The sequence below is a fragment of the Stegodyphus dumicola genome, chromosome 10 (assembly GCF_044657685.1).
Source record: "Stegodyphus dumicola isolate Sdum_Otavi_A_Nest chromosome 10, ASM4465768v1".
In the NCBI taxonomy this organism is placed as follows: Eukaryota; Metazoa; Arthropoda; class Arachnida; order Araneae; family Eresidae; genus Stegodyphus; species Stegodyphus dumicola.
This window is the reverse complement of record NC_140777.1, coordinates 179,498,408-179,513,200: the sequence shown is the minus strand read 5'-3', so window position 1 is coordinate 179,513,200 and position 14,793 is coordinate 179,498,408. Positions and strand designations below refer to the sequence as shown.

At 33.5% G+C, this 14,793-nt stretch overlaps 1 protein-coding gene across 2 annotated transcripts in view; it reads left to right on the top strand.

The window, feature by feature from the left end:
• Positions 1-14,793, top strand: part of LOC118187572 (uncharacterized) — a 56,406-nt gene that overhangs the window by 29,811 nt on the left and 11,802 nt on the right. Inside the window, exons 4-5 of one of the 2 annotated variants that reach the window (XM_085825937.1) lie at positions 4,589-4,759; positions 11,465-11,536. In XM_085825937.1, the coding sequence (XP_085682063.1) occupies positions 4,589-4,759; positions 11,465-11,536 (243 nt within the window). The remainder of the gene's footprint in view (positions 1-4,588; positions 4,760-11,464; positions 11,537-14,793) is intronic. The other variant, XM_085825938.1, reaches the window with a different exon arrangement.

Sequence of the window (14,793 nt, the reverse complement as noted above, 5' to 3'; positions counted from 1 at the left end):
TAACAAACCAAATTCCTGCCATCAGATTATTGGAAGGTTTCATCAACCTTAGCGTTGTATCTAAAATATACCCCCAATCCTTCCGCTGGGCTAGTCAGTAATACAGAAACTTGGAGTATTGGGGGTGGATGCAGGCTAAAAGTCACCGGGCATACTTCTTCAGAGTTGGTTATCAGTTTTAGAGTCCTAGCTGTGTAGAAAAGTTTACTTCAGGCCATGGGTGAGTGAAATCTTGGAACAACTGGATAACTGCGACTCCCCGGAGGAGCTGGATTCTACATATGACTTCATCATAACTAAATTAACTCAGGCAGCAAGAGCTTCCTACAAACTTAAAGCTATTAAGCCGAAAACATTTACATCGTGGTGGAGCAACCACCTCAAGCAAAGAAGAAGCAAAATACGAGCCTTAAGAAGGCAGGTGCAAGCGGAGAATGATGAAGAACAGAAAATATTAAAGTTGGTACGCTACAGGAAGGAGCTAGCGCAATACAAAAAGCAAATCAAGGCAGCGAAACAAGAGTCATGGCGTAAGCACTGCAGTAACGTGCAAGCAACCTATGGCACATTACAGAAAATAGCCACAAATAAGGTTTTTCAACCCCTACAACTTACCGCTAAAGTAAAACAAGATGCAAAAAGCAAAACAGAAGCTCTAAACACTATCCTAGAAACAATCTTTGTTAAAGACCAGATGGAATTTGATTTAGTAACTCACAGAGAAATAAGGCAGAAGTTTAATAGGAAAAGCTGGAAAAGCAGCAACAGAGATATTACTCTTCCTACAGACCACGAAGTTCATAATATCATCAAAGCCTTAACAGACAAAAAAGCACCAGGTCCCGATGGTATAGATAATATCATTGTTAAAGAAATTCACAAAGAATTCCCAGGTTTGTTTCCAAAATTATGCAGAGCCTGCTGGCGACTCGGCTCTGCATAATTTTGGAAGAAAATAGAAGCATGAAACTAGCCGAAATTGCACTCTTCCACAAGCAGGGCAAAGATTCGTCAGACCCGGCATCTTATAGGCCCATAAGCTTACTGCCTTCAATCAGTAAGATTTTAGAAAAAGTAATTTTGCAACGCCTTAATTTCCACATGTGCAGGAACAAGTCTATAAACGAAAAACAATATGGCTTCTGCGCAGAAAAGTCCACAGATAATGCCTTAAAACAACTGCTAGACAACATAGAGCAGAACAAAGACAACAATATGGACACACTGGTTATTTCGTTGGACATCAAAGGGGCATTCGACTCGTTGTGGTGGCCAGATGTAGTCGAATGCCTAGACATCATCAAATGCCCAAAGGAAATCCTGAATCTTATACGCAGCTACTTGCAGGATCGTTGGATACAGGTTACAACGGACAATGATGTACTCAAAGTCAAGTTGGAAAGAGGCTGTCCCCAGGGTTCCTGCTTGGGACCTACACTTTGGAATCTTGTAGCGAACACAGCCTTTGCGCTTTATGACCAACAGCAAGGAGTGGGTATCCAGGCGTATGCAGACGACTTTTTATTGGTCATTTCTGGTAGCACGAACATTAGGTTAAAGGCACAAAACGCAATCAATACTTTTGCAAGCTGGGCAAATCAGCACAAATTAAATATCTCAGCAGATAAAACTAAACAACTGTTTATATGTAAGCATGGAGCGCGAAATAGGATTCCCAACATTAAGCTAAATGGAGTCTCTATAAAAAAGGTCACTGACCTTAAATATCTAGGTATTATATTTAACAATAGGCTTTCCTGGGTACCGCATATTAAAGAGCTTAAGCAGAAAATAAATCAAATTAGTAATTCCATGGTTAGAACATCAGGACCTCATTGGGGCACTCCAATCACTATGCTCAAAAGCTGGTACAGAACAATCTCAGAAAAGATCATATTATATGGGGCTGCCATATGGGGAAGGAAGCTTACTGTCCACATAAGAAGACAGCTTCTCACCATACAAAGAATGCAACTTTTGATCATATGCAAAGGTTATAGAACATCCCTAACTGCGGCACTGCAAGTGCTGGCGGGTATCCCTCCACTGGACCTTCTAGTGGAGAGATAATCATTATTAGTAAGGACATTGCGCCTAGAAAATAACGTCTCTCTGTGGCAAAAGACATTCTACCATACAGACTATGAGAAGCGCAAGCCGATCATGCTTGCACACCCTGCAGATACTGATTTATCGCACACAGTATACATGCAATACACGCCGCCAAATGAGAAGGCATTTGCCATTTATACAGATGGCTCAAAGACGGAAAAAGGCACAGGCTGCGCCTACTGTGTACTCCAAGAAGGAGAAATGATTAAAACTTGGGAAAGACGACTGGCAGACAAAAATACCGTCTTTCAGGCAGAGCTTCTTGCATTAAAAGCAGCCATCAATTTGGCAAAATATCAATTAGGATTAAAGGTCAACATATATAGCAACTCTGCCTCAAGTTTGGAGTCCATCCGAGGGCACAAGACAAGGAGTCCTTTGGTGCAAGATATTCAGAAAATTCTTCTAAGTATCCCACCAGATGACAGACCTATCCTGATCTGGGTTCCAGCTCATGTGGGTATTACTGGCAATGAAGCGGCAGACCTGCTTGCGAAATCGGCTGCCAATGACTCCAGTAGATTGGAAAACGCAGTAAGTGTTCCGCAGTCCTATTTAAAAAAAACCACGCTCAATAGCCTTTTTCAAGAATGGCAGAAAAGATGGGAAAGGGAAAGCACAGGGAGGAGAACCTACAAGTTCTTTCCAAAAGTCACGTGCTCAGTTAATACATACAGCGGAGCACAAACTCAATTCTACACTGGCCATGGTCCCTTCCCACATTACCTTAAGAGATTCGGCATACGAGCATCAGATTTGTGTGAATGTGGTGCGGTAGATGATGCAGATCACTTCCTCTTCAACTGCCCACAAACCAATAAACTGCATTTAAAAATGCCAAGCAGTGAATACTGGCCGCAATGGGCGGAGAATACCCGCGGCAACAAGCAGACGAAAACTAAAATAGAGGAGGTAATCAGGCTTTGCTCAGCAAGATTCTAAGAAATTCTCCCCCTCTCTTGAGAATTGTATCTTCGCAGCATAATTTTAATAGCAATTCAAAATACTACAACAACTGAACATCAACACTAGGAAAATAGCTCACCCCGTAGAATAATAACAGGACTGTAAGAGCAAAACTATTGTAATGTAAGCATATTACTATCCAGTTTATATGTACTTGATAAAAATAATATTGTAAAGCAGTTTAAATGATATTGAAAATCCAGTCAATGTGTAAATGAATTACAAGTTTAATTTTGATTATCTCAGTAAAAGTATTGTAAATATGAATTCATATAATGTCTAAATGTACACATAACTGTCATGATTTTATGTATCTGTCATATGTAACTTGTACAAGACAATGATTGTAATCAACATATCTATGCTTATTCACAGGCCTTGTATGCCCATGTAATATTTATATGTATATTCTTACACGGAGGAAATTTTCCCTTCTGCCAGGATGACTACTAACACTGTAAGACTTTTACAACAAAGTCAGGTCAGTGGTTATCTCAGGCGGCGCCCAGCTGTGTAGAAATTAAATCAAAGTATTTTGATTGCACAAGCGAGCTTATGTTGATTTGATAAGCAAGGTCTTGCCATGTATGAATTATTTTGGCAGTGTCTTAAGAAGGTTGTAAATAACCTTTTATTAAATCTTTAAATGAATAGTAAGCACATTAATATTTTATGTTTATGTCTTTAATTATTTATAACATTAATATTTTGATGTCAGCTAGTAGAATGTGTAAAGAAGTTAAGGTTCATCATTCGTATGCTACTTGCAATTTCACTAAAGCCAAGAAAAAATATAATTTCTGTTATCTTGCTTTTCATTAAAAAGACAGATTCCTCACTTACTGGCTAGATGTAAATTTCCATGGGCTTTTTGGCCTGTAACCCCTGTTCATGTTGAGAGTGTTAGATGTGTAGCAGAATTGCACTCGTGGAGAAAATGAATGTATGTGAATATCAAAAGATTTTAATGGGTCTTCAGACGTAACAGGATAAATGAGCCCATGTGTGTCAATCTGCAACTATGGAAAAACAAGGTAAAAAATACAGGTGGTAATTTAACCATGATAACACTCCTGTGTCATGTCCATATGGCATTATATTATATTTGTTAGCAGGCAATTGACCAAGATTTGATGCATTGCTATACAGTGGATATTGACTGGGACCCGAATCTCGCACTCTAAGAGACTTCTGTTAACTATTTGTATCTTCGACCGCTATAACCATGTCAGCACTTCATGCCTCAAAGAACTGCCCCATCGAAGCAAGAACCATGAATAAATACAGTTGCACTTTTCCTTTCAGCAATGCACAGATGTAAGGGGGAATGCAAATATCCAAACACTTTCGTTTTTGGCATATTTTCAGATATTCTGGCATAAAACTTTACAAATCAACACATTTAAATTAAACTGTATTCAAGTGTTTTTGTAAGATTTATGCAGTTTTATGTCTTTAAGTTTCATTCAATTAATGTAATGTCTTTTTCAAAACCATACCGATTTTTCAGCACAATCACATAAAACTAAATGGGCCTCTACTAACAAACACCATGATCAGCATGATGGAAAATCTAAAATTCCTTCTACGTCAAAAGAAGAGGATGTAAAAAATAATTCTGCTGAGAACTTAAATTTTGCTGATCAAGATTTTGTTTCTCACGATGAACCATCTCAGAACTGTAAGGAAAAATACAGTCAAAAGTCGTTAATCCGGACTCGTCGGGACTTCGGCGATTCCGGATTATAGATCATCAGTTTAAATCTCGTAAGATGGCATGCAGAAATTCTAAAATTAAAAATATGAAACCGTAATTTATGAAATAAAGAACAATTATGATCTAAAGGGTATCAAAATTTGCAAAAAGAAAAAGCTTAATATTTATTTGTTTACTTTATTAAACATTTCTTTCAATGTAAGTTGTTTATGTTTTGCTTCGTTTCATGTGATAATACTTTCTCTTTAATTCTATTAAACAGACATAATTTCTTGTTCAATTACAAAGTTCCGCTGTTCAAGTCCTATAATTGCTGTGTCTAGAACACCGATTAATTTGTCAATCGAAATTTTTTCATTTTCAATAACCTCTGTCACTTTCTTCGCTATGGAAAGCGAATTATAATGACGAGGAACTTGTTTTAAATCATATCAAAGACGGAGCATATCGAGATGAAATACTACATTTGGTAAGGAATTATAAGCCAAATAAAATAAAAACATCTGTGCTGAAGATAAGGATAGTGTTCACGGATCAACTTCCAATTCATTACGTGCCCGCGGCGGCGACCCCCCCCCCCCCCCCCCCCCCGCCGAGCAGCGTGAAATTGATAAACAGATTTCGGATTTCAAAACGTACTTTCGCTTTCGATCCTTTACATATTAACAAATATATATCGGAAATTCTATTTGATATAATCGAAAGTTTAAGCTTACTTTTATAAAATTGCTCTTACAGTCTGCAAAAAATAATAAGCTGGATCCAATTCGAAAATTAAGGAACCACGCAATCATCAACATTAACTGAAATAGATAATTAGATAATTTTAGCTTATACGTCCATTATACATAAAACGCACACGCGAAAACGTATTCTGCACTTGCGCACACTCATATGCGCAGTCGTAAAAGGTCTTACGTGCACGCGTAAACACCTATGCGCATGTGTGAACGCGGCGCATGCGCAGAAAGTTTTTAGTTTTGAGGTCTGGATTATAGATCATTCCGAATTATGGGTGTCCGAATTAACGACTTTTGACTGTAATTTCTTTCTTCTTATTATTTTTTAAATTTTTGTTCTTTATTTGCAAATGAATTAGAATGCTCAGTAATTTTGTGTAATATGTAAAAACTATTTCTTGAGTTGATAAGATTCAAATAAGTACTAGATTATTAAAATAATGAATATAAAATATTTAATGAAATTAATATTGTCTTTTACAGCTTTACATATCTTACTAATGTTTCATTTTGTTGAACACTATTATAGTGATTAAATGAGAATTGAGAAAAAAATTATTTTAAAAATTTATATTCTATATGTTAATTTGAAATGATAAATTATACATACAATGTTTTCTGCATTCAGAAATATACAAAAACAAAAGAATTGAACAGAATCCATATGAGAAAGACGAAAGACTTGAAAGAAATCTTAATGTAAATATGAAGCTATAAAAATGAAACTTTGAAAGCATTGGCATAAATAATTTTTTTAGATGAAATTGCACCATGTTTTCATGTGTATTTTTATGTATGCCCTTATCTTAGCTGCGAGCTGTCCCAGTATTTCATTGCATCTAAAAGGAAATCAGATAATTTAAACTTTTAGCATTTTCTTTGGAAAATTTTCCTAGCAATAATTAAGTTATGCAAATTTCTTTCCCTGTACCACTTAAATAGCTTCCGGCTTTCCAGCAAAAGTTTTATCATTGAATTTCATTTGATCTCAATTGTCTTAATCTCTAGCCATTTGTATAATCTTTTATGAAGGTTGAGTCAGTGCTTTTTTTTTCCCTTTCCATTATCATAATTTTTACTTCCAATGCGCAAAAAGTCTTTGGAAAATTGTCCTCAGACAATGAGGTACAATGTGGAGTTAAAATAAATTGGTAACGGAACCTGAATCAAGACGTTTAAGAACAAAAGTTTAAAATACCTTGAAATCTATTTGATCTTGAGCTTCCCAACCAATGTTTCAATGTTTCTATTCAATCAGTTGATGTTTATGATTACTTTTGTTTTACATTACTACATGAACTTTGAGTATTAACTTCAAAATTATTGCATAATTAGGTCAATCGAGTATAATATGTAATCATACGCTAAAAAAATATTTAAAAAATTACTTTCAGAATTTTGAAGTGTTTGGGAATCAACCACAATTTATATAGCTTACATTTTTTTTAATTATATGCATGGAGAGAACTAAGTGTATAAAATAGCAAAAAAAGTACGTGTGGTGAATAATGAACACATTCTTTTTTAGAAATAAGGTTTGAAAGTTGTTCTGTAGTGAATAATACACTTTCCTGTTTATCACCATCAGCATTATTAACCCTCTGGCTGCTCATCCCGTGATTTCTGTAGCAAAATCTGTTCATCCCGCGATTTCCGTGAGCATGTGTTTTTCTTTCTTTATTGAGGAGCATTGAGGAGCACATCCCGTTTTTTTCCTGTTTAACGCCTGAAATAAATTATATACAGTATTAGACATTCAGTGTACGTTTTGGCCAACAGATATCGTTAGTTTTCCACTAAATTGCGGCATTTGAAGGCACGTGGTATTACCACTCAAACTCCACTATTTGCACTTTTTTCGTACAAAAATGGCTGCTAGAAAACATTCAACGATTATCTTGATTATTTTATTAAATTGTTGAATTATTAGATTTATTGATTAGATTAATAATTAGATTGATTATTAATTAGATTTATTGAATCTGGTGCAAAGACTGTGAAGTTGGACTTTGCCTTGAACCCTGTTTTGAACTTTTATCATACTAAACTGCATTTCTAAAATATTTTTTTTCTCGGTGCATTATATTTTCTTAAATTTTATATATTTTACTTTTTTATATTGTGCAATAAATAGAAATTAACTGAAATTTATTTAAAAAAAATTTTTTTTTTTTTGATGATAGCGTCTGAAACTGGTTTTTCTGGCAACTTAGTTTCTCATGATAAAAATCTATATTAAAAAAAAAATCTAGAAAGGAAAAATTCAGTTATTAATTCTCCAATATATATAGATTTAAAATATTCGAAACAAAATTTGCACAATTTTTGAAGCGATTTTGGTCCACAAATTGAGTGGTCAGAGGGTTAACAGGCTTTAAATACAGAAATAGCTGTTTTAACAGCATCAAAAAACAAACTTTAATTTTGTGGTTTATAAATATTTAATAAAGTATCTAAAATAATTTAATAAAATAATAATATAAAAATCTATTTATATCATTTATTATTTTAGGAAAGAATTGAGTATCTATTATTTTTAATTCTTAGTTACCTGTAAAACCACGGCATGTTAAATTTTCTGTCACTACTACAGATCTTTGATGATTAGTGCAGAGTGAGTGTCAAAAATAGCATAAAGAACTTTCTCTTCTTTGAAAATAGTTGATGATTAAAATTAGGATCTAGTGTTAAGAACTTTAATCAAATTTTATGCTCAATAGAAATTCATTTTTCCTTATTGTAAATTTTCTTACTGGTAAGACTTGGCGCAAGTGCAAACTGTAAATTATTTCTATTAATTCAGTCCTCTCATTTGCATTTTCTCTAGAAGCTGAAGATTTACTAAATAAATAAATATTTTGGGCAGTGAAGCAGTTGTATAGTTATAGCTCCTTTTTGAAGCTTGGACTAACCAAATTAATTTTAACAGAAGTTTTTCTTTTTTTTTTTAATCACCAAAAATGAAAGCAAGTGCACTTCTTCAGTATCTGGGTAATATCCTCTGCAGCTAGACACACAACAAATATATGCCATTCTTCAGCAAATTACCAGTAGTCACTCAGTATCATACTTGTCAGTCCTTTATAAATATGAGTGCAGTATACAAATCTCATGATACAATTACAAATGCATTGTACCATGAATAAGGTTTGTTATGTTTAGTAGTTTCCCTGCTGATGACATCACTTGCAGCAGAAAAGGAGATCTTGTGTGATCTTTCATTGTATGCGTTTCACCATTTTGGTCAAACATCAAACTTATTTTTTTCAAACTTATAAAAGTAAAACATTTCAAGTGCAAGGATCTTTAACGCAGTTTCAAGACAAAAATTTTAGTTCAAGTATATTAAAATTGTTCACAACGTAGAAAAATATGTTTGACCATTCATATAACAAATACAATTAACACTTGACATGCGTGTATACTTCAAAGCATTTGGCTTTATAATTTGTCTCTTGATACGATCAACATTACTACTTTCTTTCATTTCCACGGAATGGATTGAAGAGATGAGACTGACTTCTTTTTTGGATTGCCAAACTTGTACCAATATATCATTTTTTCTTCGAAAGATTGCTTCTCCTTTTTTCAAATTAGTTTTTTTTTTCAGGCACTCTGGTAGGCCTCTATTCTTCCTAATTGTTCCGCAAATTTTTTTTTTTTTTTTTTTTTTTTGTAAAAGGGCTTCCTTGTTATAGACGCTGTTTTAGTAACTGTCCATGCACAAATGGTACCAGACATCAGTATATGGCAAAACTACTGTGAGTATCGTTTCAATCAAACGTAATCCTTGAGCTGCATAAACTTCAAAATTGCAAATATAACCAATGTCACTTTCAAACAATATTCGTATGAGTATGCTGTATTTTATAATTTTACCAGCTTTGTAAACTCTAAAAAACAATCGTCCTTTCCAAGGTATTATGCCCTCATCTAATGATACTTGTTGTTTCAGTTTGTAAATGTTATTGAATTTTTCAACAAAATAATTTAGTATAAGCCTGACTTTGAATAATCGACGTTCGGGATGTCTTCATTGTTATGGAAATGCCAAGCCTTCTATATTTGGCGAAATCTATCCCTTGACATAGTTTTTGAAAAAAACAGTGTACTTGTGCAGATATCAGTTGGCCAATAATAGTCTCGGGAATGTTTATGAACTTGTCCCGTGAAAATAATAAGCCCCAAAAATTTCTTCATCTCTGGAATCGTACTATCTCTCCATTTCATGCTTTTGGGAGATATTTTGAACTGATTCATATTTTGATAATAATACTTGTTTGATTCTGCAACTAAATGTGCAGAAAAGTCATCGCTTATAAATAACTTTACTGCATCAGCTGTGGATTCAGGAACATTAGCCATGTTAGTTATCCCAGGATGACACAAAAACTCTTCAAGGTCTGGAGGATTGTCAATCGATGACCATTCATCTGCTTCTTCATCAAAAATTGTTTCAGAACTACTAGAAATTCTTCTTCGAACGAACACTTCGGAGAACGTGGAATAATGTCATCATCGTCACTTTCTTCGATATCTTGACTTTCAGAATCACTATCATATGAAAAGTCCGATAATCTGTCAGCGCATATTTCTTCATCACTATCTTTGTCACAACGGTTCATTTTATCAGTTTATTTAATCAATAATAAAAAACCAAGTTTCAAATTAATTGACAAAACACATCTTGTATGTTCTGGAGCTAAGAATTGGATTGAAGACAAAATAACTCAACAAAAGACCAAGTAACTCGACAGTCATAACTTGTTGAAAGAAAAAATGTAAACCGTTGCATAGCAATGCAAACAGCCCCCATATAATGTCATACATACATATAATTACACGTATTTAATAGATTTGTGTTGGTTAGCGGGTATCCACCACAAACCTACTAAATACGTATTTTTACGTGACCTGCGCTCCAGTGACAGACTGCAAGAAATGTAAAAATACGTTGCCCGCATGCCAAGTGTTAAATACCAGATGAAATACATGCAAGTACCTTTTGAATAAATATTAAATGTAAACACCCAAAATTTAATATTCTGATATTAGGAAAAAAGTTAAGCAATGCAATTTTCTTTCTTAGTGTATAAATTTTTAGTTGTGAGATTCCTGGATATGACAACTTAAAACTGTCAACATTTTGGTGGTACATTCCCTTTCTATGCAGAACTTCATAGCTAAAAGATTCAAGATCAGTGCTCATCATAAAAGTTTAGGATCAGTGTTTTTTATCCATCCTCATTAAAAGATTATGATTAGTCTGTATGAAGTCCATCTAGGTAGAATTTTAACTTTTTTGCTGCATAGACTAGTGAGGCCTAATAAAAGAAGGGTTAATTCATAGAGCTTTCCTCTGTGAAACAGGAAGGGAGGAATGATGACATAGTCATGTTGGCACTGACTGCAAAAATGTAATTCCCAGCAAAAAAATAAACATTTTAAATTTGGGAAAGAAAAAGAAAAAAAAAAAAAAAAAAACTTTAAAAACACTGTGCATGAAAAAACAGCTTTCATTTAGAAGAGATGATGTCATTACTGTAAAGCATTTATACGTTAAAAAGTGAATAATACTTAGTTATTAAATAATAAATACAGTACAAAGTCAGAAATCTGGACTCGTCGGTACTTCCGTGATTCCGGATTTGGGGTTTTTCCCGATAATACATCATCAGTTTAAATCTAGTAAGATGGCATGTAGAAATTATAAAATTAAAAATATGAAATCGTGATTTGTGAAATAATGAAATTAAAAATATGAAATCGTGATTTATGAAATAATGAAGTATTTATGATCTAAAGGGTATCAAAATTTACAAAAAAAGCTTAAAATTTATTTGTTTACCTTATTAAACATTTCTTCCAATGTAACTTGTTTTAAGTTGCTTTGTTTTTTTGTGCTAATACTTTCTCTTTAATTCTATAGACAGACATAATCCCTTGATTAGTTACATTGTTGAAGTCCTGCAACTGCTGTTTCAAGAATTCAGACTAACTGGTGAATCAAAATGTTCTCATTTTCAATAAATTCTGTGTCACATTTTTCACTATCGGTAGCGGTATTTTCTAGATCTAGAACCATACTACTGATTTCACCATTCATGATATAAAAACTTCTTTTATTTCATCTTCGTTTATTACCGTTTCTCCACATTTCTTTACAAAAGTCCCTTAATTGGAAAATTTCACCTTTGTTTTGCGATATCCAAAAACCTTTAAAATTAGCGGCTGTCATCATCAAATTTAGCTATCCTTCACTGTACATATTTAGCTATGCATCGTAAGCTTTGCGACTAGCGACAAGTTGTTCCGTTAAATTTTATCTTGCATCTATTGCGCACTGAGATAATTAAGCCTGAATTGTATTAGTTTAGTTATTTATTATACTTATGTCTATTTCTTGCACATGCTTAGGCTTATCAAAGTTTTGAATAAATGAATTCCCACATATACTTAAGCCTTATTGAGGGCCGGCGCTAGGTATCTTATCGCGTGATGCAGTCTTTGTGGGTCCAAAATTCTGCGACTCCGCGCGGTCATACGAGCCCTGGCGCTGGTTCTTATGTGAATAACAAATCAGTTATTCTTAATTCAAATAGCCTTAAATGTAATCTTTGGGTCTATGAGTATCATCAACAAAATCTATTTTTAGCACATAGAAAGAAATTTTTGGTAAATTTTTTCTCGTCAACATTTTTTAGCGCATTTAACTTAAATCTGCTATCATCGCCAAGCATAATGTCAACATAAAAGGTTACCATACTCCTTTATTATTCAATTACTAACATAAAAAAATTGTTCAGGCATCGCTACATTAGTCATTATTTAAGTTGTCATGTTTTGATAAACATGTGGTGATGAAAGGAAAGTATAATAGATAATGATTTGCCAGGTTGGTATTAAATGAACGATGTATCGATGTGGAATGTTTCGGTTTGAGATATGTGCCTAGCAAATACGCAGCAGCGGAGCCAAATTGCTGATCGTGCAAATTTATATTAAAATTATTGTTTCTTCAATAACAAGGTATTTTATTTAGTGTCGAAGTGAAATTAAAACTCTGTGTTTTATTATGTGCGGAGAGGGGAATGAAATGCACATGCGTAAAGCCTAGAAGAAAAACTATTTTGGTGATTTTGAGGTCTGGATTTTAGATCATTCCGGATAATGGACGTCCAGATTTCGGACGTTATACTGTAATAGTTAAAATACACTATGTTTTCTTAAAAGTTATAGTTTTTACCCCCCTGTGCATTTAGTATTAAACTATAAAGAAAAAAATGATGGCATTCATTATCTTCATTTGCATACTAAGTTGCAGAATTCCATTACGCTTGCTGAGATAATTTTAATAACAGCTTTTTAAAGTTTAAGGGGGAGGGAAAAAATCTTAATTTGGCATAGTGTTGAATTTATATGTCAGTTTCTTTTTTCTGCAGCTAAAGAATGGGAACTTATGTTTGACTGCCCTTGAAATTGATAGTTTTATTCAAAATTTAATCTAATCTAAGCCTGCTTTTTTTACCTAATTATAAATTTAACAGTAGCATGTTTCTTTACTAATTTGATATAATAACAGTTATTGTAAAAATAATTGTCTAACTTACATTTGTACACATACTACATTACATTTAAATAAATACAAGCTTGTTGTCTTAAATTTGATAATACAACTTTGCTTGCAGTCTAAAGAGAATTATTTAATCTTTGAAAAGAGGGACAAAGAAGGAAGATCTTTTTATGCGAAATTACTTTTATTGACGTTTTATACAATTATAAATTAGCTAAAATGCTGAGCTAGCTTTGTTTTTTACAAATTGTAATTGCATTCTTGTCTACAGTTAGGGCATTCAGCAATATTTACACCACCATTTGCAAGTTCTATTTTAAAATCATTTGTATTTGATTTATTAGTCCTATAATCATTTTCGTAATTGACCCCAAAAGGATGTATCTTTAAATTTAATTTGTGTAGTATTTCAAAAGTACTCTGCATTAGTTTTCTTTTCTTGACACAGTATTGGATTTCAACTGTTTCTTTTGGGGCAGTCCAAGTAAGCAATTTTTCATGTCTTCACAATCACTGCATAGAAAATGTTCGGCATTCTTCACATTAATAGTATCTCGACACGTGTCTCTTCATGACTTCCTCTCTTCACGATAATTTTTTTTTTTCATCAAAAGCAAATTGTCCTTTGGAAAAATCAGAAATATATACTAGCACTATCTTTCTCATTTATGAATTTTATGGCACTTTGCTACAATGCAAGAAGAGCTTCCTTGAGCTTTACTGAATAGATGAACAGGGTATGTAAACCTATGATGACATCTGCAAAAAAGCAGAAGATGAGTAACAGACAAATACTGGACTGGAATAAATTTTAAAATAACTGCTACATTATCTTAATAGAGTCTACTTGGCATTTCGTTAGGTAAGCATGTGCTTGGCTTTAGTTCCATGTGTTGATTCATAATGAATGCTGTCTGGAACTCTGCTAGATTTCTACATCCTTCCCAGTCTTTGACAGTTGTATTCCATGCACCAAATTGCCACACCACATGGAGGATCACGACTATACTGGTCATGTCAATAACCACGACAATACGTGCCCCAGATAGCCACATTGGGAGGACACGATCTTTGCTTCACTGTGGGATTGTAAAACATTTATCCTCTTCAGCGCTGCACAGCTGCAAAGGAGAATTTTTGAACACTCCTTTGTAGCATAAAAGGGAATAAAAGAGCTTAAAAGGGAATAAAATGAGGGGGGCTTTCATTGGTACTTGCCCAAATTTAAACTTTGATGTTGAATCTGTTGTTATGTTGAAAAGTTGCATCCTTTCCTTTACATGTAAACCATCTGATTTGATTAGATTCTTATCCAGTCAAACTTAGTTATCTTCTTCTAGAAAATATTCTCTTATAGTTTTTTAATTAAAAAATATGACACATTGTATAATTTTTAATGCTGTCATCTAAATTAATCTTCCATTAGAAAATTCGTTAGTTTCACAAAGCATTGTCAGTCATTCTCATTGACATATGATGACCACATGTTAAATTTTAAAACTAATCCGTAACTAAATATATCTTCATATTTTTAATTAATAAAAACTAGTCAACTGGTGAAAATACTTAATAATTTTCTTTTTGAATTTTTATTTTGGTTTGCAGAACGCAGTTTGAAAATCACTGATCTGAGTCTGTCTGTTTTTTAATGATTCATTCTTTTTAAAACTCTTGAAAAATTTAGA